The sequence below is a fragment of the Idiotropiscis lumnitzeri genome, chromosome 15, assembly GCF_059441095.1.
Source record: "Idiotropiscis lumnitzeri isolate Australia: NSW breed Sydney's pygmy pipehorse chromosome 15, RoL_Ilum_1.0, whole genome shotgun sequence".
NCBI classification, from domain to species: Eukaryota; Metazoa; Chordata; class Actinopteri; order Syngnathiformes; family Syngnathidae; genus Idiotropiscis; species Idiotropiscis lumnitzeri.
The window spans coordinates 10775096-10799297 of NC_142405.1; the positions used below are offsets into that span (position 1 = coordinate 10775096).

The 24202-nt window shown below is 39.6% G+C and overlaps 4 protein-coding genes, 1 non-coding gene and 1 pseudogene across 6 annotated transcripts; 5 read left to right on the forward strand and 1 right to left on the reverse strand.

Moving 5' to 3' along the window:
- Nucleotides 1-498: 498 nt before the first annotated feature.
- On the forward strand, nucleotides 499-617 carry LOC148322857 (5S ribosomal RNA; annotated as a pseudogene).
- A 969-nt stretch (nucleotides 618-1586) lies between these two features.
- On the forward strand, nucleotides 1587-8203 carry cdc42ep1b (CDC42 effector protein (Rho GTPase binding) 1b). Its single transcript, XM_088316014.1, has 3 exons — nucleotides 1587-1928; nucleotides 4261-4793; nucleotides 7294-8203. Exons 2-3 carry the CDS (start codon nucleotides 4346-4348, stop codon nucleotides 7890-7892), a joined length of 1047 nt encoding a protein of 348 aa, XP_088172140.1. The 5' UTR covers nucleotides 1587-1928; nucleotides 4261-4345; the 3' UTR covers nucleotides 7893-8203.
- Nucleotides 8204-8595: 392 nt separating this feature from the next.
- On the reverse strand, nucleotides 8596-12258 carry LOC148322859 (galectin-2-like). 2 transcript variants are annotated; one of them, XM_088317859.1, is made up of 5 exons: nucleotides 12119-12258; nucleotides 9617-9677; nucleotides 9447-9526; nucleotides 9094-9265; nucleotides 8596-8990 (listed from the first exon to the last, which is right to left on the reverse strand). In XM_088317859.1, the coding sequence occupies exons 2-5, from the start codon at nucleotides 9623-9625 to the stop codon at nucleotides 8844-8846; spliced, it is 408 nt and encodes a 135-aa protein (XP_088173985.1). In that variant the 5' UTR covers nucleotides 9626-9677; nucleotides 12119-12258; the 3' UTR covers nucleotides 8596-8843. The 2 variants fall into 2 exon arrangements, with proteins under 2 accessions (XP_088173985.1, XP_088173986.1); XM_088317860.1 differs by having other exon boundaries at nucleotides 9617-9690; nucleotides 12119-12203.
- Nucleotides 10888-16564, forward strand: pick1 (protein interacting with prkca 1). Its single transcript, XM_088317858.1, has 13 exons — nucleotides 10888-11041; nucleotides 11388-11457; nucleotides 11560-11671; nucleotides 11777-11905; nucleotides 13027-13093; nucleotides 13189-13278; nucleotides 13358-13411; nucleotides 13581-13643; nucleotides 13717-13850; nucleotides 13967-14059; nucleotides 14150-14200; nucleotides 14347-14491; nucleotides 15387-16564. The coding sequence occupies exons 2-13, from the start codon at nucleotides 11417-11419 to the stop codon at nucleotides 15647-15649; spliced, it is 1242 nt and encodes a 413-aa protein (XP_088173984.1). The 5' UTR covers nucleotides 10888-11041; nucleotides 11388-11416; the 3' UTR covers nucleotides 15650-16564.
- A 364-nt stretch (nucleotides 16565-16928) lies between these two features.
- On the forward strand, nucleotides 16929-17001 carry trnar-ccu (transfer RNA arginine (anticodon CCU)). The gene has a single exon. It is a non-coding gene; the product is annotated as a tRNA-Arg (tRNA).
- A 167-nt stretch (nucleotides 17002-17168) lies between these two features.
- plbd1a (phospholipase B domain containing 1a) lies at nucleotides 17169-23981 on the forward strand. The gene is made up of 11 exons (XM_088316992.1): nucleotides 17169-17355; nucleotides 17736-17958; nucleotides 18163-18246; nucleotides 18360-18501; nucleotides 19330-19467; nucleotides 20319-20463; nucleotides 20568-20768; nucleotides 20893-21033; nucleotides 21127-21312; nucleotides 22655-22761; nucleotides 22837-23981. The coding sequence occupies exons 1-11, from the start codon at nucleotides 17286-17288 to the stop codon at nucleotides 23011-23013; spliced, it is 1614 nt and encodes a 537-aa protein (XP_088173118.1). The 5' UTR covers nucleotides 17169-17285; the 3' UTR covers nucleotides 23014-23981.
- The last annotated feature ends 221 nt before the right edge of the window (nucleotides 23982-24202 follow it).

Below are 24202 nucleotides of genomic sequence, written 5' to 3' on the forward strand. Positions count from 1 at the left end.
ATTGTGGCACTCTTCAAATTCACATTCCCATCTGATTTAGTGATTTAAGGTCTGCGTACTGTCAAGGCCATGCCACACGACAGAAAGAGCAATGGAGGAAGCAGAGAGATTTGCATGTTCAAGCTGAAAAAAATGTTTTGAGTTTGTGTCAACTAAAATGTAAATATTATGGTTTGTTGAACACTCTGTGCTGTCAACAGAGTGTTATCCAGTGTTAATAACACAACGTCAAATTTTAAAATAAAATAGCAGCACAGTGTGCATTCAAACATAAATACAAAGCCCCTACGAGATTGTGGCATTGGAGGAGGTCCACAAACATAATTCTTGTATGATAAGCAATGTACATGATGAGTTTCGCTATTACAACATTGATAGTTAAATATGTCATGTAGAAAATATGTAAAATGTGTTATGTATTTTGGTCTGTATTGAATCTCGTAGTTACCTGTGACGTCATCACGCAGTGCGTGCGTTGAGCAATGTAAATGAGAGCTCGCTTACGGCCAGATTCCCCTAAGAACGCCCGATCTCGTCCGATCTCGGAAGCTAAGCAGGGTCGGGCCTGGTTAGTGCTTGGATGGGAGACCGCCTGGGAATACCACGTGCTGTAAGCCTTTGTACCGCAAAAAAAGAAATTAAATAAAAAATGTAAATGAGAGCTCTTCATGCCATCCTGCTCTGCTCCGTTGCGATTAAAAAGTCATCCGTCGACACCTGAGCCTTCATTCATCCTTACCCGAAATAATAGTAGAGGATACAACAAAAGTGGCGACGAGGATACAACAAAATGTAAAAAAAAAATATTTTTTTATATCTTAAAATGTATTAAAGTTAAATGAGGTCAGGAAAGACTGTGAAAAAAATGACAGGCCAAACTTGTCTCAACTGATCCATTGGGGTGGCATGTAGAGGAAAGATCATAAACTCTGTTATCTAACTTTTCTGAACTAAATTGTGCAGTGACATGCTTTAAAAAAATGTCAATTATATATTTAGGGTTACATTTCATTGGTAGTTTATGCTTAACGCTTGGCTTTAAATGTTTAGTAACATTTTGTTGACTGTACATTTTGAGTCCAAATTATCTGTCTTTTGAACGTAGATTGTACTGTGAAGTCCAAGAGAAATGGACTCATATCATGTACTCTCTCTCTGACAGTGTGCGGTTTCAAGCGGCTAGAATTAACATTGTTGTTCATTAGTCTTTTTTCCCAGAGTCATTAAAAAAATAAATAAATAAAAAAGTTAAAAGCGTTTTAACGGCTTTTTTGTTGTGGAAACTTTTTTTTTCATCACGGCGGCAGGAAATTACAAATAAATTCTTGACACATGTTCCATCCTTGGACAACAGGACGGGTGAAAATATTCCCAGCATTGATGCTGACCATATGCTTGACATGCTGCGAGTGTTTTCTATTAGTTTGTGAATCTGCTTCTTTCTGTTTATACTCCCTTTGTTGGCTGAATGAAAACAGAGCAGCCCCGCTACCTGGAAACTCTCAGAGAAGTAAGTGGATTGAAGACAGCAGAGAGCAAGTGAGGGAGTCACAGTTGGGGGGTGGTAGACAGAAGGTATTAAGAGCTAATCCAATGCACGGACAATCCCAAAGAAGCCTTATCTTTCTGCCAGGGAGACTCAGACAGAACAGATACAAGATTGTCGCTTTTCTTGCATGTCTTTTTCACAGTTGACTCACCCCTGCCAACTTTTTTTTCTTTTTCTCAAAAGTCTGGCGTTCTTGGGTGAGGGAGTTCCAGGAAAGAGCGGACAAAGCGAATGGGTGACAGGATGGTGCCACACATGGATAAACCTCTTCAGTAGCAGATGATGCATGACGTGAGATCCATCCTGCTGGACGCTGAATGACTCACACAAGATTCGCTCAGGAAGTGAAGATCTTTTGAACACAAAGGACCCTCTGCCAGTAAGCAACGTGACCTCGGGCGACAGAGCCATGCTTTGAGAATGACTTTCTGGAAAACCGCATTGTATAATAAATGGGTAGAAGTCAGATTAACAGATCAATGTGGCCTCTGTTAAATATAGGTGACGTAGGGAATAAATTAGCACATACAGTATGGTTAACATACTTTGGCTCTTTGCTAGTTCTTCCCAAAACACTTTTTAGTGATTTGTGCTAAGAAGTGAATAGAGTGTGCTTAAGAGAAGTGTTATTTTAGAATATTACGACACAAGTAAAACTCTAAATAATTATTTGGGTGACCGTAAATAAGACTGAGTAACTGGTGAGTAACTTTAGCAAATAAAAAAAGTGATATAAAATAGGCATATGCAAATTTAAGTAGTCCCAACAGGATCCCTTTAAAACATTTGGAAAACAAAAAGAAACACACAAAAAGGAAGACAAAATCAGCCACAATAAATGGTCATAAATTTACTTCCTTTCTTGAAAAAGCACAATAGGCTCACCTATTCGACATTATTAATTGTATAATAATTTAATTTGATACTAAACTTCCATAGGTGGATCCATTCACATTTGCAGTATTCATTCATTCATTCATCACATTGAAATTCATTCATTTACAATATCATCAACGTTGACATAACAGTTTGTGTTCTGCCAATTTCAGATTTTATAGTCACACAAACTTTCTACTTTCAGAAATCAGAATCAAAAATCCCTTTATTGTCATTGTACTCAAGTGTTCAACGAGATTAGAGAGCTCCCCTCTCCAGTGCAATACAACAATAATTCAATTAAATATATAAATTAGATAAATAAGAGAATAAATAGTGAGATGGAAAATAATACAAAATGGGATTTGAACTGTAATTTGTATTCACGTGCTGTAGTTGATCCACTAGTGCAGGGGTGGGCAAACTTTTTGATTGGCGGGCGACATAGGGTTCTAAAATTTGAAAGAGGGGATGGACCAGGAGCAGATGGATGGAGTGTTTTGGTAATCTCACCTAATCGGAGAAAAAAAAATAAACATTTAATTTTAAATGAAAGTGAACAAAAGCATTACAACAAAATATCTGTCTTTGACACGCCACAGTATTTAGAAAATAAAACATTAACAAGGTTTATTCATTTAATTTTTTTCAAGTTCGGCGGGCCGGATTCAAACGTTTAACGGGCCGCATGTGGCCCCCATGCCGTAGTTTTCCGACACCTGCACTAGTATGACTCCAATGAATATTACACTTTGCAAACACAGACCAAGACTGCCTCGTATGTTGTTCATGTAAAGCTCTGTAGGCTGAAAAGCTAATATTTCCCTGCAGACAAAGATGACTCATACAATAGCTGTTCTTTTTCCAAATCAAGCATCCATATTTTATACTGCTTATGAGTGAGCTGGGTATTATCTGTACGGTAAAAATAGATTTCTGCCATGCTTTACAAAAATGAGTCACTTGGCTCCGTTTGATTCGTGAACTTTTTGTCTCTCTGACCAAAAAAAAGCAGACATTGGAATGACATGAAGGACAAACATAGCACCTCAATAATATTAACATTTTGTGCGAGTTATTTTTTGTAAAAAAATGCACCAAACAAGTTCTTGCATTTCATGATTCTTTGCTAATCAGAAGTTTTGTGCCATCCTTGAATGCTATTTTTTTTATGCTAGTGTGCCCTTTACATTGGGGAAAAATACACACTATGCTGTTATTTCGTTGTTTGGATGGGTTCAAAATCCTTTGTTGTTGAATAGTGCATAGTGGATCTTCAATACATACTTTGAAAAAAAAAAATGTAATATTTTGAATGTATTTGTCATGCATCTGGTTAGGAGGTGTGTGGTGCTATTTTGCACCACAGTAGCACTGATGAAAAATTGTGGCCCCCCCTCCATCATTTAAATTGTGCATGCCTGATGTCAATAATTGATAGCAGGCCTACTATTGTAATTCTAAAGCTAGGTAACAATGACAGTTAAACAAAAAATGCAATATTTATAAAAAGTGTTTTCATTCAATCATAGTGGGCATGAATCACGAGGTTGAATTTTTATTTAAAGGATTAAAAAAAAAGAGTATGGAAGAGAATCCAAATGAATTTTTCCACAACTGAAGCATGAAGCAGAACTATAGCAATTGGAGACTCGGCTAAAAAGCTACAGACAAACGCTGATCCAAGAGAAACAGATGTAGTTTGACTCCAGTTCCAATCTGGTATCACTCAGTTCAACATGGGAAAATGTTACTGACTCAAAGACAAAAAGTGGTGCGATATTTGTCTCTTTATCACATTATTAAATACATTTTTTTCTCTTTTTTTTCCACAGTGGCGCAAATCTGGAATTCCAAAGTAACTGTTCTATAATCAAACTTGAGGCTTTTGTATAAAAATTAAAGAGATATTTTACAGCCATGAGTCTTGGAAAACTTCCAGGGATTAAGGGCCTTGTGTCTGGCTCCCAAGAGAGACGTCGTTTCAAGAGCGACCTCTCCGTGGACATGATCAGCCCGCCACTGGGCGACTTCAGACACACCATGCACGTCGGCCGTGGCGGAGACGTGTTTGGTGACACTTCTTTTCTGAGCAACTACGGAGGCGTCAGAGAACCAGGGAGCCCCGACTCAGGAAACAGCTCCAAATCTACGGGCTTCTTCACGCGCACCTTTAGGCATATACGGAAGAATTCTGGGCCACGGGGGGAACTCCGGGACTTTTCATCCCCACCTCCAGACGTCTCACCCATCATCAAGAATGCCGTTTCCCTGCCTCAACTCAACATTGATTCTCCCAATGGGTGCCTGCAGAGGATGACGCTCCCGAATTCCATCAGCTCAACAGATAGCGCCATCTGCACATATGGTGAGATGATGGTGTGGGTCTCCCACATCTCGTGTGTGAAGGGAGTTCTTTGAAGCATTTATTCAAAATGATCAACTGAGTCAAAAATGAAAAGAGAAACATTCAATTTTCATTGGCGTCAGATATGCTTGAGTGAAGATAAAAAGAATGGAGCGAATCAAGGTTCCCTCTGTGATGTTCAAGCTGCTACAAGATTTGAATGTCGCCGCACTTCAAAAATCAGCAGCCTACTTTTGCGTCCCACACCAAAAAATGTGCATGAGACATGCAACTGATACAATGTTCATTGCGTACAAGCAGACGTTAGCCAAGGATGCTAAGTAGATAGCATGGCTTATTCGTGTTGGAAAGTTGCCAAACACAAAATGTTACCGGTTTGATGTTGCATTTTTTTAGTATGTACAATCAATTAAAAATAGAGGAGAGGTGGTGAACTTAACCGACAATCCGGTTTGAATGCCGACTTTGGGAATTCCCGCATAGTAAATCACTATCACAGTGAGTATATTTACGCTTTATGTACGTGACGTGTACAGAAAAATGACTGGAACATCATTTGGTCATACCTTTTACCTCTACAAGCTCTGTTTGGCCAGTTTAGAAATGATAAATTAGAGGCATGGGCCAGAGAGGGATGATTTTTCAAAAAATCATTTTAATATTGTTCTACTGTCAGGTTCATCCAGAAGTTTTTAAGATATGTCAAAAACATTTTTTAAGACTACAAACTCTATTTTTAAGGAACAGTAATGCCCTCGCATGAGTCTGAGGGGCACCACAGCAAAGTTAATTTTATACAGACATAATAAAGAAAATGAACAGGTCCCTGCGTTTAACTTTATAATATACAACAATTAAACACAGGGCGCTGTTGCAGGCTGCCAACTCACGCCAAGACACTCACATACAAACCCCAGTTCCAGACTTCCAGTAATCCAACACACAAATACGACCGTACACACCGTTTATTTCTTTGCGTTTGCTTTTATTTGTTTTTATTCACTATAGTGTAATTTTTTTCTTAATATTTGTATGTGTTTAAGGTTGGGTTGGACTTGATGATTGGCATTTCATTTAATTTCAATGGGGAACATTGATTTGTAAAGTAAATAAGTAAATTGGGTTATGAACAAATTGAACTTGTGAAGAACCTAAATAGGAGAAACATTGACAAAACCATTCAACCCATCCATTTATCCAACCAGCACTATGTTGAATGGCAACAAGTCTCTTGCTGCTCTCGCCATTCACCATCCAGCATACAAAAACAAGACAATAAATGTCAGCACACACACACACACACACACGTACAGTGGGGCACTAAATTGGCCTCCTTTCAACATCATTCCCACGATCCTCCAGGACAACCAGAAAACAGACGGCCTTCTCCTTCTGACTCATGACAAATCACTGAGGCAACACCTGTACACTTACGCCTGTAAACGAGAACAAACAGCCTCTGCAGGATAACGAAATTCTGCATACTTTATGCCCATTTTTTTATACTTGTAATCTCCGTGTATGGGGAACTGTCTGCAACTCTGCATGCACAACATGACTGCAACATTAATTTTCTATGCAAACCAATCCAAAATGTCCATGCAGCAATATGCAAATAATCCACAGGAAATCCTCTTTCTTTTGTTTGCATGAACCACTTCTAAGGAATTTTCTTCAGCTAACGTTTGTGGAATTAAGCGTTAGTCAACTGAGGCATGATGATGACACACCCTGTGTTGTTTTTAACTTTAATACTGTTTTTATCAATTGGTATTCATCAGCAGGTGTATTTCTTTATTTATATATTTTTTTTTAATACAAAAATGAAACTACAGCACATGTATACTATGGAAATGTTTTCTATAATGTTCTAAGAAAAAATAGCGCTAAAATAGTCAGTTAAAGATTTAAGTTTCTGTTGTACCGAAGCAATTGTTTATTTTGTTAATTTAGAGCAATAGACACATTTTTTGTATTTCTTTGTTTTACCTCTATTTCTCATAGTCATGCTTGTTCATTTTCATTTGCATACTGTACCACGTGTATGACAATTACATTCGGAAATCTTGGTTAGTTCGACTGTTTTCCCACAAAGTACATTACAAGGAATTGAGTTGTGAGTATACTGCCATCATGTGGACACAAATTGAAATACCTCTACAGTGCGTTTAAATTGCATCCGTTTCCATATCAAAATAGAATTTATTTCAACAACCACAAATACTTGCTTAATGACCAGATCATTTTAGTCTAAATATTTTGTACACTCAGGCACAAGAACAGGATATTTTCTCTAAAGCTATTTTCTCTAAAGGGGGTGGGGGGGGGGTACGATACATATTGGATGTTGTTGTGGGCTGTGTAAATAATTTATAAATATACTTTAGAACATCAAATAAAATGCTATAGGGGCTTATTGGGGCTACACAGATTTCTGAAGTGGGTATAGGACCCCATAGCCCCCCCTAAATGGGTCTTCCCTGTGTGTGTGTGTGCACAGGTATCCAATCTGGATTTGTCACTCTGCCACGCTTCTCTCGCCATGACAGACCGTTTCTAGATGGAGAACTCAGAGTGTCTGTGCGAAACGGAAAGACCTTGACCCGCTCAGACTCCCTCACCTCCTTTACATTCGACCTTGGCCCATCCCTGATGACTGAGGTTCTGGGCCTATTTGACAACCCCAGCTACCTCCAGGTGACCAGCCAGGTTGCCGCAACGAAGGAGGAAGACAAAAATGATGCTGATGAGGAGGAGCAGGAGGATGACAGGTCTCTAACAGAGACGTTTGTGAGCCCCGCTGTGAGTTCGAGAAACTCGTCAGTACGCAGCGGGTCTTCAAGAAGGAACGTGAACAGTCAGGAGCAGTCTTGTAGCAGCAGCTGGACAGAGGAGGATAGGAGGTCAGTCGCTGCATCGTCCAAATCTCCACCAAGATCTCCGCCCAAACAGGAAGCTGCCATGGAGTCAGAGCGCTTCCAGAGAGCAGCTGATGTGCTGTCTCGACATTATGGTGGAGGGACCGTCACAAGGCTGAGTCCTCCTCTTTCCAAAGCGCCTGACACGTTTTCTGAAGAGGAAGAAGAAATCAAAGTGTAGATGGGGACTATCCGCTCTGCAATGATTTTGCTTCCACCATTTCATAAAAAAGTATTTAAACTATTTGAATAGTAATTTTATGTGCGTAAATACCTGGTTTAGATCCTTGTAAGTGTTAAGCAATTCAAAGGGATTCACACACTTCACTTTGCATACTTTAGGAATTGTACATTTCTGCAGAAATCTGGGTTTAAACATTTAAATTGATATGAATTGTGTTCTCTTGGGAAAAATGCTAGTATAGACATTCCGTTGATATGTTCACTGTAATTAAAGAAAAAACACACAAATAAAAACATGTTCTAAATTGTTGTTGGTAAAAACTTTAAACTTTTTTACAAAATATTTGCTTAATGATTTATCTTAAAGTACTCCTCTACTTTTCCCCAACAGTATTTAGAGATGTGTGGACCTATATTAACAATTTCTAATGTGAATAAATCATTGGCATTTATTTAACCAGCACAACCACTGTCTGAATAGTTGAGATTATATGAACAATTGAGTGTATATATATATATATATATATATATATATATATATATTTATTTATTTATATATATATAATTATTTATATATATATTTATATATATATTACAATTATGTGAGGTACTTTAAATACATTTGAATCTCATAAAACAAAGACAGAAATACAAGATATGTAGAGCAACTCATACTTTAATTGCAATAAGAGGAAGAGAATTGAGAGTCATGGGAGCTTGCCATGAAAATTGAATGGGTTAGTCAAAGTAATCTAATGGGGATAGATTTCTAATAGGGATAGATTTTTGTAGTTTGGAGATGGCCTGTCATTTGCTGTTGAGTTAGTGAAGAGATATAAAGGTGGGTAAAATATTTTCAGGAATAATACAGGTTAAATTGGCTTCAAATGGGAATACTAACAGTTTTATGACAACAAAAAGAGAGAATTCATTGCATATATTTTATATCTTAACAGATTTTTATGCAAGTGACTTTGAAGTCTCCTGTGATTCTGACATAGTTGATGACCGCCATGTCGACACGGTTAGGAAACTGGATTTCATGTCCATCAGGAAGTTCTACTTCAAACATGTCACCAGTAAGCTTCAACACAATCTGGAAGAGAAAACACACTCAAATGAACCCTTACAATGCAATGCGTATTTTTTAAAATATTCTAGCATGAAAATATTCCTGTCATGACATCAGACTACCTCACCTTGACATGTGTGCCTCTCTGCAAGTGGTTGTGTGTTTCCCTTTTCTCATCACCCCAACAACCAGAAATCTTTGAGTTGCACACAATAACTGCTCCACCTGTGTCATCGTGAAATCGCGGGTTGAAATGCAAAGCCAGGTCTTCCGAATCATAGCCAAGGTCAATCTGGAATCTGAGTGGATAAGGAATTAAATACAAATCACTTTAATGCATTCACACCTAACCAATCAACACGCTATATATATATATTTACTTGATAAGTCGTGAGTGATGATGATGATTATGCAATGTTTGTTATTCCTGGAAAATACACTGCATACACAAGAGAAGTACAAAATGATTGCGGATTTTACCTTTGAGCATCATCCAAAATTTCTCCCTTTATCTTCAGCTGAGCTCCAACTTTTAGGTTTACGTCACTCATTTCAAGTTTCTGGGAAACAGGAGTAAGATAGTTTCAGCAAGTTCAAATTCTAATGTCATTATATTCAACCTATAAAGAAGCAGCATCATTTCAACTCACCATGCTCATTTTGGGTGTTGGTTAAGCCTCTGAGATGCTAACAGCGGAATGATGAACTCTCCTGCAACACAAAACTGTGAGGTTTCACTTGTCTTTATAAAGTGTAGCAAATGCACAATTCCACAATGAGACCAATCAATGATCATATCATTCTAAGCAATCAGGCTTTTCAATGCACATGCAGTACATCATTGCTCTAAAGTGATTAGAAAGAAGGGCGTTGAACAAATAGGCATATAATTAAAATAATAGGCATTCATAGTATCTACAATTTGCATGTTAACAAAACCAGCACATTAAAGTTCGATTTTTGTTTTATGGTATGTGCACTTTAAAGAGGAGTATCACAACTTAAGGTGGCGATCTATAAATATATGTTAAGTCAGAATGTACAATGTTCACTCAACGCAAGAGTGAAGTCATAATTACAGTAGACATTTGTACAAAAAGCACAATAGCACAGTTTACTGATGATAACTATGGGCAGATATTTGTGCCACTAGAAACTGAATATCTGAATTGAAAATTGAATATTTGAATTAAAAACTGAATATTTGAATTGAAAACTGAATTATTGAATTGCAAACTGAATGATTGAATAACAACAATTGTATATTTGTTGTTTAATTTTAATAAGAATTTTCCATTTACAATTCATGTAGTTCAATAATTCAGTTTTCAATTCAATAATTCAGTTTAAAATTCAAATATTCAGTTTTTAATTCAAATATTCAGTTTTCAATTCAAATATTCCGTTTTTAATTCAAATATTCAGTTTTCAATTCAAATATTCAGTTTCTAGTGGCACAAATATCTTCCCATAGATAACTTGCTTCTGAGCGACTGTTCCAGTTCCTTACAACTCTTCTGTCATTTTAATACTTTGTCACCCTCTAGTGGTCATAAACAATGTGATCTTTGTGATAACGTTTGAATGATTTTATTTTAAATCAATTATCTATCTAACTGATTATCTAGCAGCGTTTATATCAAACTAATGAAATTCACTATATCATTTTTTGTTTGTTTTTTTAATTTCTTATTCAGTGTAATGCACAAAAGTGCCCAGCCCACATGGACTTATAAGACAAAAACAGAACGGTAAGCAGCCACTCACAAATAAATCAATAAAATGACAACAACAACAACAACAACAACAACAACAACAAAAATAAAACAATTAATGAAGATATTTTAGTTAATTCTATTTTATTTTATTCGACGCGAAAGAATCAGGAATTTCCAGTACCGACTTCCTCTACACGCCGGAAATGACGTCAATAAGTAAACAGTCCGCTGTCATCGGAACACATATGTATTGCCAACAAAACTGAGTAAATTAGCAAATAACGCACTGACATCAGTGCATAACAAGGAATGGTACATCGTTTTGTGTTTGAGGAACTGACGCTAATTCCGCTGAAGGTTTGTTGTTTTACTGACAAAACAAAAATCTTCTGATCCACCTGCCGCGCAAGTACTTGCTAGCAGCTCATTAGCCACGGTTAGCAATGTTCACGCATTAGGCTACGTCATCTGAGGGAAAATCTCGTGAAGGTTATTAAATAGTGCATCCCAGTTCGTGCTATTTTAAATTTTTATACCCGTTTGTCCGTGTCACATATAGCAGCTGTGGCGATCCATTTGCTGTCTTTGCTTTTATAAAAAATATTTAATCAGCTTTACGCTCAGCCGCAAAATGTTTTTGTTTTTATAAAATGAGCTTTTCGTGGTGTGTCGTGTGAACATTTTTTATTTTAATCACCAACAGTTTTTTCCGAGGACAGTTGTGAAACTGTTATGTTCACAGACATGGACTTTGAATTAGAAGAGGATAACTTGTGAGTTCAACGTGTATTCTTTTACACGTTCTTATCAAAATGTGTACGTATTGCACTGTAACATGCTGGATATATAATGGTAATACGTTCGCGCTACCACAGAGGGATACCAACAGTACCAGGGACTGTGAGTCTGAAAAAGGATGCCAATAACCTTATTGGGATAAGCATTGGTGGTGGGGCACAATACTGTCCCTGTCTCTATATAGTTCAGGTAGGTGCAGTTCATTACTGTAATACTATAGTATTTTCTTTTAAAGGAAATGTTACATTCCAGTGTACTGGTACATTCTTGGAAATGTTTCCTCTGGCTTCTCAGGTGTTTGACAACACACCAGCAGCTCTGGAAGGGATGCTTGCAGCAGGTGATGAAATCACTGGCGTCAATGGCAAACCAGTGAAGGGAAAGACAAAAGTGGAAGTGGCCAAAATGATTCAAGCTGTGCAGGTACACAATACTACGGCAGTAACCTGTCAATTTTTCTGTTTGCACATTAACATTTACTGCCATTGAGAGTTATATATGTCACAATGCATGTTAACCAAGAGGACTGGCAAGGAATGAGTTAATATGTGAACAATGAAAGCAGTAACTTTGCAAAGGACACTAATCATTACACACAGCAGAAATATGTCAAATGTAGCATAAAATATTACTTACAGTTTTAAGTCTAGCTTTGACTAAGCGAGAACAAATCCAACAGTGCCTAATGACTTGCGAGAACACGGACTTGACCAGTTTGCTATGCAGTGTAAAGCGTCTCTACACAATATGTGCAGAGTTGCTGTGTTGTTTTTGCCATCCATTGTTGGGGAGCAGGGAATTTCATGACTTCCTGTATGCTGGGATAAAGATGGGTTTAGTGTGTGAAACAAAGGGATTACCTTTTCCCGTTGTTTCCCATTCAATACAAATATTTCTGCTCATTTTATTATTGCATCACAAAGTTACAGCGTAATGCAAACTATAGTTATGCATTCAGTATACCGTGTGTCTTAATAAAATAGACATCAAATGGAAACAAGGAAAAAGTGAACATGTGATCCTAAAATTGACAGGAAATTACACTTTGCAACGTATCATCACCTATGAGCAGCAATTTTATTTATTTATTTTTTTATTTATTGTCCACAGCTTGCCATGAAAAACTTAAACTTAAACATTAACATGAACTAAACTTAAACATTCATCACTGCGGTTGTAGTTAGTGGCAAAAAAAAAAATTATAATTCAGTGTAAAACTTTTTAACTTACTGGATTACTATCATCCTAAGGGCAGTATATTGGAAAAAATATTTTATCAGCCTAGCAAGAAGAAAGCAAATCAATCCCCCCCAAAAATCAGTACTACCTGTTTTTGACTTGATAACTTGAAACTGTCATTTGATACAGCACATGATCATAAACAATTTGCACTGTGGTCATCCATGGTTAGACATTTTTTTTTCTTCAATCAAAAGTGTTTAATTTTAAACACCAAGTTTTACTCATCACGCTGATGCCATAAACACATAAGTCGAAGGACCACGCATTTCCGGTTAATCTATTTTGGTTATCTGTTCTGTCAGGGTGAAGCAGTCATCCACTACAATAAATTGCAAGCAGACCCAAAACAGGGCAAGTCGCTGGATATAGGTTTGTGACACACTGACAGACCCGTGCATTTATTTATTCTTATTTTTTATCCTGATTCCACATCTTAACTAGAATTACACTTATCATTATTCCAGTGCTGAAGAAAGTCAAACATCGGCTGGTGGAGAACATGAGCTCTGGCACTGCAGATGCTCTCGGCCTCAGTCGAGCTATTTTATGCAACGGTAAGGCAATAAATTCAACTTAATACTTTTTTATTTTTAATTATTAATTCATTAATCATCATACTTATATAATGTGCAGATGGACTTGTTAAAAGACTGGAAGAACTGGAGAAAACAGCGGAGCTTTACAAAGGTAAAGAATCAGAACATTACTGAGTATTTTCTTTTTAAGTTACTTTCTTATACTCAATATTTGAGGTGAGCGTGCGTTTCATAACGATCCATAACGTTCATTCCAAAATGCTAATGGCATGCGTGTGTTTAAGTGTGCACATTCAGCTGTCCTTTCTGCTTTCCTGCAGGTTTGATGGAGCACACCAAACGACTGCTCAGAGCCTTTTTTGAGCTTTCGCAAACCCACAGAGGTGAGAACCGGAGTGGAACATTTTCCAGCTGAGCGTTCACATTCTCTAATGCATGAACCGATTCAACTCACAGCGTTTGGAGATGTTTTTTCCGTCATCGGAGTGCGAGAGCCCCAAGCTGCCGCCAGTGAAGCTTTTGTTAAGTTTGCCGATGCTCACCGCAGCATTGAGAAGTACGGCATTCAATTGCTGAAGACGATCAAGCCTGTGAGTAGAAGATTGAGTTGTGCTTTTTGCTGCTAAAGGGCAAATCATAATTATTTTTAGTGCGTCTTGTTCTAAGTCATGTTCAATGTTGTAACAACGAGGTTTGTAAATTTCAGATGCTTCATGATTTGAACACCTACCTTCACAAGGCCATACCAGACACAAAGCTCACTATTCGCAAGTACCTGGATGTCAAGTTTGAATATTTGGTAAGTTGACGCCATTTTGTCCAATGAAGAAACATCCCAAGCAGGTATTGGTCAGTTGACACGAGAGAATATCATTTTCTTTTCTCGCAGTCATACTGTTTAAAGGTGAAGGAAATGGATGATGAAGAATACACCAGCATTGTAAGTTACTTTTCCAGTTCTACCTTAGAAATCGAGAAATTCTTTTGACGATGACCACTTACTTAATCGGAGTAATTAGGACTACTACTGTATGTGCAGCTCTAATGCACTGTCGAGGGTCATTGCCCCAATGTTCCTTCCAACAGGCTATGGGAGAACCTCTTTACCGTGTAGGCACTGGGAACTACGAGTACCGTTTGGTGCTGCGGTGCCGGCAGGAGGCTCGTGCACGCTTTGCAAAGATGAGAAAAGATGTGCTGGAGAAGATCGAACTTTTGGATCAGAAACATGGTTGGTTTGCGTTTTCAAGCCGCCACCCCACCCTCCGAAATCCCCATCTATTCATTATTCAAATGATATCTTGAGAAATGGACCAGCGTAAAGGTGATTTAATACAGTGAAGGGATTTTATTGAGTGGTTGCGCATCTCTTTTGCAAATGAGTAACGATATAAGTCACGCACTGTCTTTACTAAGCTTGCACTTTACGCTACTTTATCTTGTTAACGTTGGTGTCTCTTATTCTAGAACAGCTGTTTTGTCTGACCTTGTCATCTTCTGATTTAGTCAAACAGAAACTATGCCCCCTGCTCAAAATGTACTCAGCACCTGAATTGTCATTAATATGTTACTTATGAGACACTTGTAAGAATTCAATCAGTGATTGTATTCATTGATTCAATCCTTTTTTTTTTTAAGGACTGAGCTTTTCTGAGAGGATCAGAAAAATGTGAAACATTTATGTCCCCTAAAATAAGAATTGAGAATTACCTAGTACAACTGTAGTCATTAATTTAACCTTAAACAATAAATATATACCACAGACTATCATACCAATACCATTTAACATTATTTCAAATTAATTTTACAACCACACCGTTGAGAATAAACTGCTTGGATCATTTGATTTCAGAATAAATGCACCGGAAGTGTACGTTCACATGTGGTAAAGACTCTCTGTAACGTCCACAAACAACCCAGGCTAAACTTAGCTCGTCCCATTCATACAAAGCTCGTCTCTCATGTTGAGATGTATAACTTCAACATACTTTCTTGACAACTATATTTAAAGAGCGCTTTATTGGCATCTTGTTGACTCTTAGGGCATTTTAGAGAGAGCACCAAAACACAACCAGATGAATTTAGAAATGTCACTAAAAGATCTCTCTCCTCCTTGTCTCATCTAGTCCAGGACATAGTTTTCCAGCTCCAGCGCTTCGTGTCAGGCATGTCCCGTTACTACGACGAGTGCTACGCCGTGCTGAAGGAGGCCGACGTGTTCCCCATCGAGGTGGACCTCTCCCGCACAACCATCAACTACAGCAGCCAGTCATTTACTTACACCGATGAGGAGGAGGCGGAGGATTGTGCTGGAGGGGCGGAGGAAGGAGGAACCTGTGAAGGGATTCAGGCAGAGAACGGAAGCGAGAAACTGATCGATGATGAATGAATGATGACTCTGTGGTGTAATGGTGGACATGAAGAAGTCAGTCACTCTGTCTGACATGGTCCCTCCTTGAAGGGAAACCGGCAGCAGAGATGTCGAAAGACTATTAACACATATTACTGCTTTAGTACTTTATGTTCTCTTTCAATGTGGTTGGTGTTTGTTTCTTTTTTTTAAAATACTTTGTTCTCCGCCCATCAGTTTGTTGCAGAAAGAGTTTGACATAAACGCCAACAGAATTTGAACGTTATGGAAATGTTTTGCGTTGCTGCAATGGAGAACTCTTCTAAGTTGAGTTGTGCCTTCTTATTTAATTATGTATCAGTGTAGTCGGTCTGGATGGGTTGTGTACTCTGATCAGTGATGTTTACTCGTGAATGTTACATTTTTATTTACTACCAAGTTGGGGCTACAGAGTGATGCCATAGCTGTTATACCTCTTTCTTTTTTTTTTTTAAACAATTACTTGGCACATTTTCAGCTGCACGACAAGGTATCTCTGCAAAGCTTCGCAACCAAAGTCTTTAATGCAGATCATCTGTTACCGTCCCAGGATCTGAAATGTTATAGGATGATCACGTCGTAAAAATGCGAACACTACATGTAAATATGAATGTTGAAGGGAAATATTACTACAATATTTAATCTTTTACCGTTGTATTTATTCTTTTTGTTTCTTGTCAAATATGCTTACCCCATCCAAAACATTGTAACGGCCTCATTTGTGTTTAAAAGATGAGTTGCCAATGAGCTTCAGTTGCTTTGTTTCCGCAAGCATAATGTCACATTCATTCAGGAGCTGCTATCGACCACAGCTCACACCCATTCTCCCACATCACACACGGCCTGCTGGCACTCTTTCCCTACAATCTCAATGACATTGCATACACACCTTGGAGAATAAATCCGACAACCGCATGTACAAGTGTATGGCCTCACCATCATTACCATATATTGTTGCTGGCTAATACATTGTCTCCTGTTTTTTTTTTTTGCAGGGACAGTATGTTTCGTCTGTGTATGATTTTCGGAGGGTCGACTGGTTAGCACGATGGCCTCACAGTGCAAAGTTGTTGGTTCGATTCCACCTCCGGCCTTCCTGTGTGGAGTTTGCATGTTTTCCCCGTGCCTGCGTGGGTGTCCTCCGGTTACTCCGGTTTCATTTCGAGGAGAAGCGGTACGGATAATGGATGGATGATTTTCGGAATCAATGATTGCATGGCAGTCACTTTATTGCGTCGTATATCTTCAAATATAACCTCCGATATGACACACGGAAGCCGCCCCAGTGGCCTAATGGATAAGGCACTGGCCTCCTAAGCCAGGGATTGTGGGTTCGAGTCCCATCTGGGGTGTTCCATTTTTTTTTTCACAAGTAATTGTATCTGATACATACGAATACATCTGCCACCCGACTTACTTAATCACAATTTCCTTATCATTCCAATGTGACTCACCCCAGAATCACGAGACCCACGACGTGTAATTCCTTCTTTTACCGCCAGGCGACTCGCTCCCATCCGAAATCACGTCAGCAAACCAGTCTTGGCTTCCTTCAAGCTTTCCCATTTTACTTCCTTGCTCCTTCTCAGTGACGACCGCTAGTGTTCTGTAACTAACTCTCTAACTTAGTGCAACTATGATTTTAAAAAGTTTGTGTGCTTTTTTGTTACTCAATGCGGCGTTGAGTGCCTCCTCTGCACCCGTGGGTAAGTAGGTCATACAAATCCTACTTTGACTAAATACGTCGTTAAGTTTCTGTTCATTCTCATGACAGTGAAAATAAATGTTTAACTGCAATTTGAAAAAAGACAGTTGTGATAAATGGGACGATACCTTGTGTTGAAACTATTTAGTTGCAGGCTTTTAGCAGTACATTGTTTCGCATTGAGAATAAATCCTCGATTAAAGATAGGTTACTTGAAAAGTACAGTACAGTCACAAAGTACTTTGGTCCTTCCTACTGGCTGCTGCTGGCAGAATATTACTAAGTTAGATAGTCACGATCAGCACTGAATGCACACCAACCATACAATACAACTTCAACAAACGTCATGCTCTTGCACGACATTTGTTGTGTTTCTTCCAGAGATGACAAAAGCCACAGTGTACTGGGATGCCCAACAAAAGATAGTCCTGCTGAAGGACGGGGTCGTAGATTTAAATGGAGACGCTTATGGATTCCTGAATGACTCCTCGTCCAGAACAGGCTGGAGTGTTCTTGAGATCCGAGCTGGATACGGAGAAACATCAGAGACTGACGAGGTCACCTTTTTCCTGGCGGGGTACCTCGAAGGCTTCCTCACTGCACAGTAAGATGACCCCCGTGTTCCTACAGAATATTACCAGTTCCTTGATATCCAACTTGCATGCTGAACATGGGCCTGTACTGTATGTGCAAAGTGATCATCTCTGTCCTGTGCGCGACGAAAAGCTTTAGAAAGATGACTTAAGCGTTGAATAATTTGAAATGATTGAAATCACCCTTCAGACTTTTGATTTTGTTTCCTGTCCAGACAGATGATTAATCACTACACCAACATGTACCCTCAGCTCATCCATGACCCCAGCATCCTGGGCCGGGTTCAGAACTTCATGAAGTGAGTCAGCGATAACATTTCCACCTCACATACCTTTTGGCATGTGACCTTTGAGTGCTTGGGATGACAACATTGAGCTGTGAACAACATGTGACTCTGCTTGATTCTCCAAGGCAGCAGGACTCGTGGACCAGAGTGCAAGTGAAAATGAACAGGAGTTCTGATCCTTTGTGGAGACATGCAGGCTTCATTATGGCCCAGATGGACGGCCTGCAAGCTGGGGCGGCAGAATGGGCCAAGAGACATGAGAAAAAGGTGTTACCAGCATATTTTTGTAATTTTTGCAGTGGAAGATCACACATATAAATATATGAAGGCTTCGTTGGAAGGTGGAACTTTTGACACAAGGGAAACTATTTTAGTAAATGCTTTTAAGGAACAAAAAATGCTGATCTTAAAAATATGGACAAGTACTGGCTTACAATTTTGGAGAAGTACAGCAAACACTGACAATAAAGGGGAAGTCAATCCAAACATTTTGTTTACAAGAATATGTTTTATGCAGGCCCACACGTCAAAATATGACATTCTGATTAATATTGTGTTTGTGGAATATGAGTTAAGAATTAAAAGCAACCTATTTTTGTACCTCTCTTTGGGGGTATGCAGGGGATCGGCGGCCATTTTGCTACTTGCTGTCCACTGAAAATGACATCCCAGTTTCTCAGGGCTCCGATAACGACCAATCACAGCTCATCTGTTTTCTGAAGCTGAGCCATGATTGGTCGTTATCTGAGCCTTGAGCAACTGTGACGTCATTTTCAGTCGACAGAACGTAACAAGATGGCTGCCCGGTGAGATGACTATAAATGGGTGAATTTTACTGCTTAACTCATATTCCACAAACGCATATTAATCAGAATGTCGTGTTTAGACTAGTGAAGCTACGTAGAACATATTATTGCAAAGATTTTTGGGGGGGTTGACTTCCCCTAATTATTTCATATACAATCAAACAGCGTGTATAAAACTTTCAATATGCACATTTTGCCGTTCTTATTTCCCGTGGTTAGTTTGCATAACCTTTTACTCTGTTGAACTGTTTGATTTCTAAAAGCTGAACATCTGCTGTCATTCCCACAGCCATTGTCGCTGTTTGCCATTCAGTTCCTGAACGCAGTCGGAGACCTGCTGGATTTGATCCCAGCCTTGTCCTCCACCTCTCCTCAACCCAAACAATATCAACTTCCAGGAATGGGACACTGCTCAGCACTCATAAAGGTCAGGTACCAAAAGTGTACTAATAAAGAATAAATAAATAAAATAAAACACCTCAATCTTTAGAATGTTTCCCAAATTAAGTACATAGAAGTATCCTTGCATTATTTTACTAGTCCGTCCCTCCCTCACACAACAAAAAAGAAAATCAGTTATTGCATGACTATAGGCTTTCACGTACCAGAACCTTTCTCAGACTCTTGTCACACAAGGCAATTTCACGGATAAGCTCGGATCGGTGTAGGACTGTAGAGGTGGCTGTATTTATTGCACTTCAACCCTTTGCTCAATTTAACCACAATTTATTATGCCGATTTTGGCTCTCACTTGCTTCTTCTCTCAGCCTTGTGTAACGCTTCCGTGTTTTTGCCCATTTCGAGTATTGCTCTCTCTCTCTCTCTCTCTCTCTCTCTGTGTGTCTCTCTCTCTTTCTCTCTCTTTCTCTAACTCGCTCGCTCATGCTCTCTCTCTCAGTTGAACTCTCAATTAAAGGGCCAGTACACGCAACAACATTACAAGATTTTAAATTCTATTCATACAGTACTTGACTCGGTTATGCACGATTATAGGGACGGACAAAAACTCACTTCCGTACCTGCTTAGTCCATCCTTTTTACAGTCTTTGGGCCGGAATGCCCATGTCTGCTCGTCGTCAGTCAGTCAGAGGGCACCTGCAGTATTGACAAAAGAAACGTCACCCTCATGTACATACCCTCTGGCAACTTTAATTAATATAACACACATGTGTGTGGAAGGAAGCCAGAGCTCCCGGGAAAAAAACACGTGTATGAGGCATGCATACTCCACACAGAATCTCAAGTTGTGAAATACTTCATTCTGCTCCATCTTATCAGATGCTCCCAGGCTTTGAGAACCTTCTCTTTGCCCACTCGAGCTGGTACACGTACGTGGCCACCATGCGGATCTACAAGCATTGGGATTTCCACATTGCTGAGCCCCACACGGCCACCGGGAAACTGTCTTTCAGTAGCTACCCTGGTAGGCACGAGGAATTCTCAAGTACTCTTAAGAGAATTGCTGTTAAAACAGCAAAGATGACGTCACGAATCATAAACCTTGACAGATCTGAATGATTTTCTCAGGTTTCCTGGAGTCCCTGGATGACTTCTATCTCTTGGGAAGTGGTCTCATGATGACCCAGACCACCAACAATGTCTTCAACTCATCCCTCTTTGACAACATCAGCCCCAAAAGCCTCCTGGCCTGGCAGAGGGTTCGACTGGCTCACAGCTTGGCTCATACAGGAGAGGAGTGGGCCAAGATCTTCTCTCGTTACAACTCTGGTGAGTGGACATAACATTACAAGGCAACCAAACCTAAACAGGACACGTAGTACAGAAACTGAATGCATGGCTGGTTATATAATAACATTTTTAAGAATGTTCAACTGTCGTCAAACTGCTGCAGGTACGTACAACAACCAGTACATGGTGCTGGATAGGAGCAAAGTGAAGCTGGGCCACAGTATGAAAGATGGTGCTTTGACTGTGGTGGAGCAGATTCCCGGGCTGGTGGAATACTCAGACCAGACACAAGCACTGCGCCAAGGTAAGACCAAACCTGCTAGACAAGACTTTTTTTTTTTTTTTTTGATTTTGGGATTTGAAGACTTACAAGATCTGCTTTTGTTTACCACCACAGGCTACTGGCCGTCGTACAACGTTCCCTTCCACGAGAAGATCTACAAGCTGAGCGGGTATGAGCTGATGTGGCAGGAATATGGGGAGGACTTTTCCTATGATCTTTGCCCAAGAGCCAAGATCTTCCGCCGTGACCAAGCTGATGTCAAAGACCTGGACTCTTTAAAGCACATCATGAGATTCAATGGTGGGTTTTTGTCTCACACTGGAACTGTGAGCTGGTATCTTTGTGTCTACGATTGGCTGATGTAGTTTCCAACAGCTTCTTGGCCAAACTTGTGGGAATTTAAAGAAACGGAAAAGCAAATATTTCTTGATGGATTGTAAAAAGGCAGGTTTTTCATTCTTCTTTATTCATTGTTGTTAGCCACTGCAATTGATCACCAGCCGGTGTACCTGCTTCCTGTTGGTAGACTCATCATCATATGTGATGAGCCAGGTGAGGGCCGTGTCGCAAACGTGATCAGTTTAACTGATTGCTTGTTGGAGGTGCAGCTGTTGTTGTATTGGGGGGGGGCCCAGGGGGGTAAATACAGAACCTTGAGGGGCTCCGGTGCCCTTGCGTCTGAGACAGTTTTCCACACAAGTTGTTTCTGGTCCACCTGCACCAGGAGTTGGGCTTGATGAGAACTTGAGCACTTGTCCTGGATTAGAGCTGGGAGGATCGAGTTGAAGTCCACAAACTCGATCTTGACGTAGTTACCCAGGGAGTCGGGAAGTTCATACATGGACTGGAGTGACCAGTCTGTCTTCATCATCTCTAAACCTGTTGACTCTGGAGGCAAACTGCAGTGTGTCCAGGAGGGAGGTGCTTATTGACTTGTGGTGGGAAAGGATGAGGCTCTCGAAGGACTTCATGACTAAAGACGCAGCACCACAGGACGAGTGGGGGACTTGAAGCAGGCTGTCACATGGCGCGTCTCCAGTGAGGTTCTGGGCGAAGGCCAGGCTGTTCACACCTTTTTGGGGATTTACATTTGTCGTTGGTGATTTGCCTAAGTCCTCTCCAACGGCCTCTGAGCTGTTTGCAAACAACTGGAGTCTGTCTGAATACACAAGTTGATCATTTCTCACCGTTCTGCTGAACCAGTATTTTACCTCGTTGTAGTTGTTTTGGTGTTTGCTTCTGAATTTTCTCTTTTTCTTGATTAATCTGTCTGATGTTGGCTGTGAATCAAAGCTTCTAATTGTTGCAGCACCCCCTAGTGTACTACTCACAGAACTTCATATATAAGGTCACATTCTCTGTCACAGTCTGCTGTTTCCATATAACGCGTAGCTCCACTATAGTCTCACGGTTCCGTTTCTTTGAGGTCCTAGCAAGATCAATTGGGGTTATTAAGTCATCAATGGGTGTGGTCAGTTTACGTAGACTCTGGGGTAAAGTGCAGATAAATAGGAAGTGACTCTCTCCATCATAAATGTTCTGTTCCCAAACATACAATCATCGCTAAAGGAGCGAATGCACGTATACAGACTGACACTCCGTCATATACCAGTGACACTGACAGTCATTTTTTTATTGTCAGACTATAAGAATGACCCATACTCTAAAGGCAACCCCTGCAAGACGATCTGTTGCCGGAAAGACCTGAAACCAGAAGAACCTTCACCGACCGGTTGCTATGACACTAAGGCAGGTCTCATATCGTGCTTGCTAGATGATCACATGTGCCTTTTCAGCTCATTTTTGCGTATCGCTTTTGAGCAGGTCACAGATTACCAAATGGCGGGGGACTTCCATGCAGAAGCAGTGAATGGGCCAACGACACAAGGTGGACTCTTGCCTTTCACGTGGGATCAATTCAGCAACATCAGCCACCTGGGTTTGCCACAGTATTACAATTTCTCCTTCGTCCTGATGAAGCCACTCCTCTTCCATCCGTAACTGTTAATTCAAGCAAGGAAACCAGGTGCTCTTAAAAGGCATTTAAAATGAACACACCTGATATGAACCTCATGATTACTCCTAGACCAGGGGGCGGGCAAACTTTTTGATTGGCCGGCCACAATGGGTTCTAAAATTTGACTGAGGGGCCGGACCAGGAGGAGATGGATGGAGTGTTTTGGTCACCTTACCTCATCAGAAAAAAAAAAAAAAAAAATTAGTAATGAAACTGAACAAAATCATTACAACAATATATATGTCTTTGAAAACCACAGTATTTAGTAAATAAAACATTAACAAGGTTTCTTCATTTAATTTTTTTCCAGTTTGGCGGGCCGGATTAAAACGTTTAACTGGCCGCATGTGGCCCCCGGGCCGTAGTTTGCCCACGCCTGTCCTAGACAATCAATAAAAAGTGATTATGTCTAGGAAAAAAATGTATAACAGGATACAAATTCTTATTATTAAATAAAATATGATTTCAGAAAAAAGTCATATTAACTAAGAAAGACCACAAAATACTTTTTGCTTTATTTCCAAACAAGTCCCAACGCACAGTGTCTGTTTAAATTTCTGTGATCTTAATTTTGTTCTTACACTTTTTTTTTTTTTTTTATTAAATCAAAATGTTGAATGTGTCTCACACAATGCAAATATGTCTCAGGGTGAAGTGAGTTTGGATCTTTTATGCCTTTAACTTTGAATGTTTGCATCTGTAACTTAATGATTTTATCAAATGCAAAAACAATGCACTAAGACTGTGAGTGGCACACATGTGCTCAATCATCATTGTTGCCGTTCAAGTTGTTTTCGTAATGGACGAAGCCATCGGTCCATGATCAGCTCTCAGGGCTCTGCTGCAATTACTGCAGCGATTTTGCGGCATGTTTCCGATGACCTTTTCAGCTTTAGTTATGATGCGGCGTTGCACATTTATAACATCTGATGAATAAAGTTTTAAAGTTGTACCTTTGCTGCCCTGTCTTTTTTTTTGCACTACATAAATGACTTACTGTATAACATATTTTTAGACACCGTCCCAGGAGACCGCTGACATTATTGGATATTCTACACGAAATATTAAACACGCGTCAGTGTGTTGACTTTTGTTGCAGACCAACCTTCATTTAATTGTCAGTCAACGTTACATTATATAGGCGACCAGATCTAATGCTTACATATAACGTTT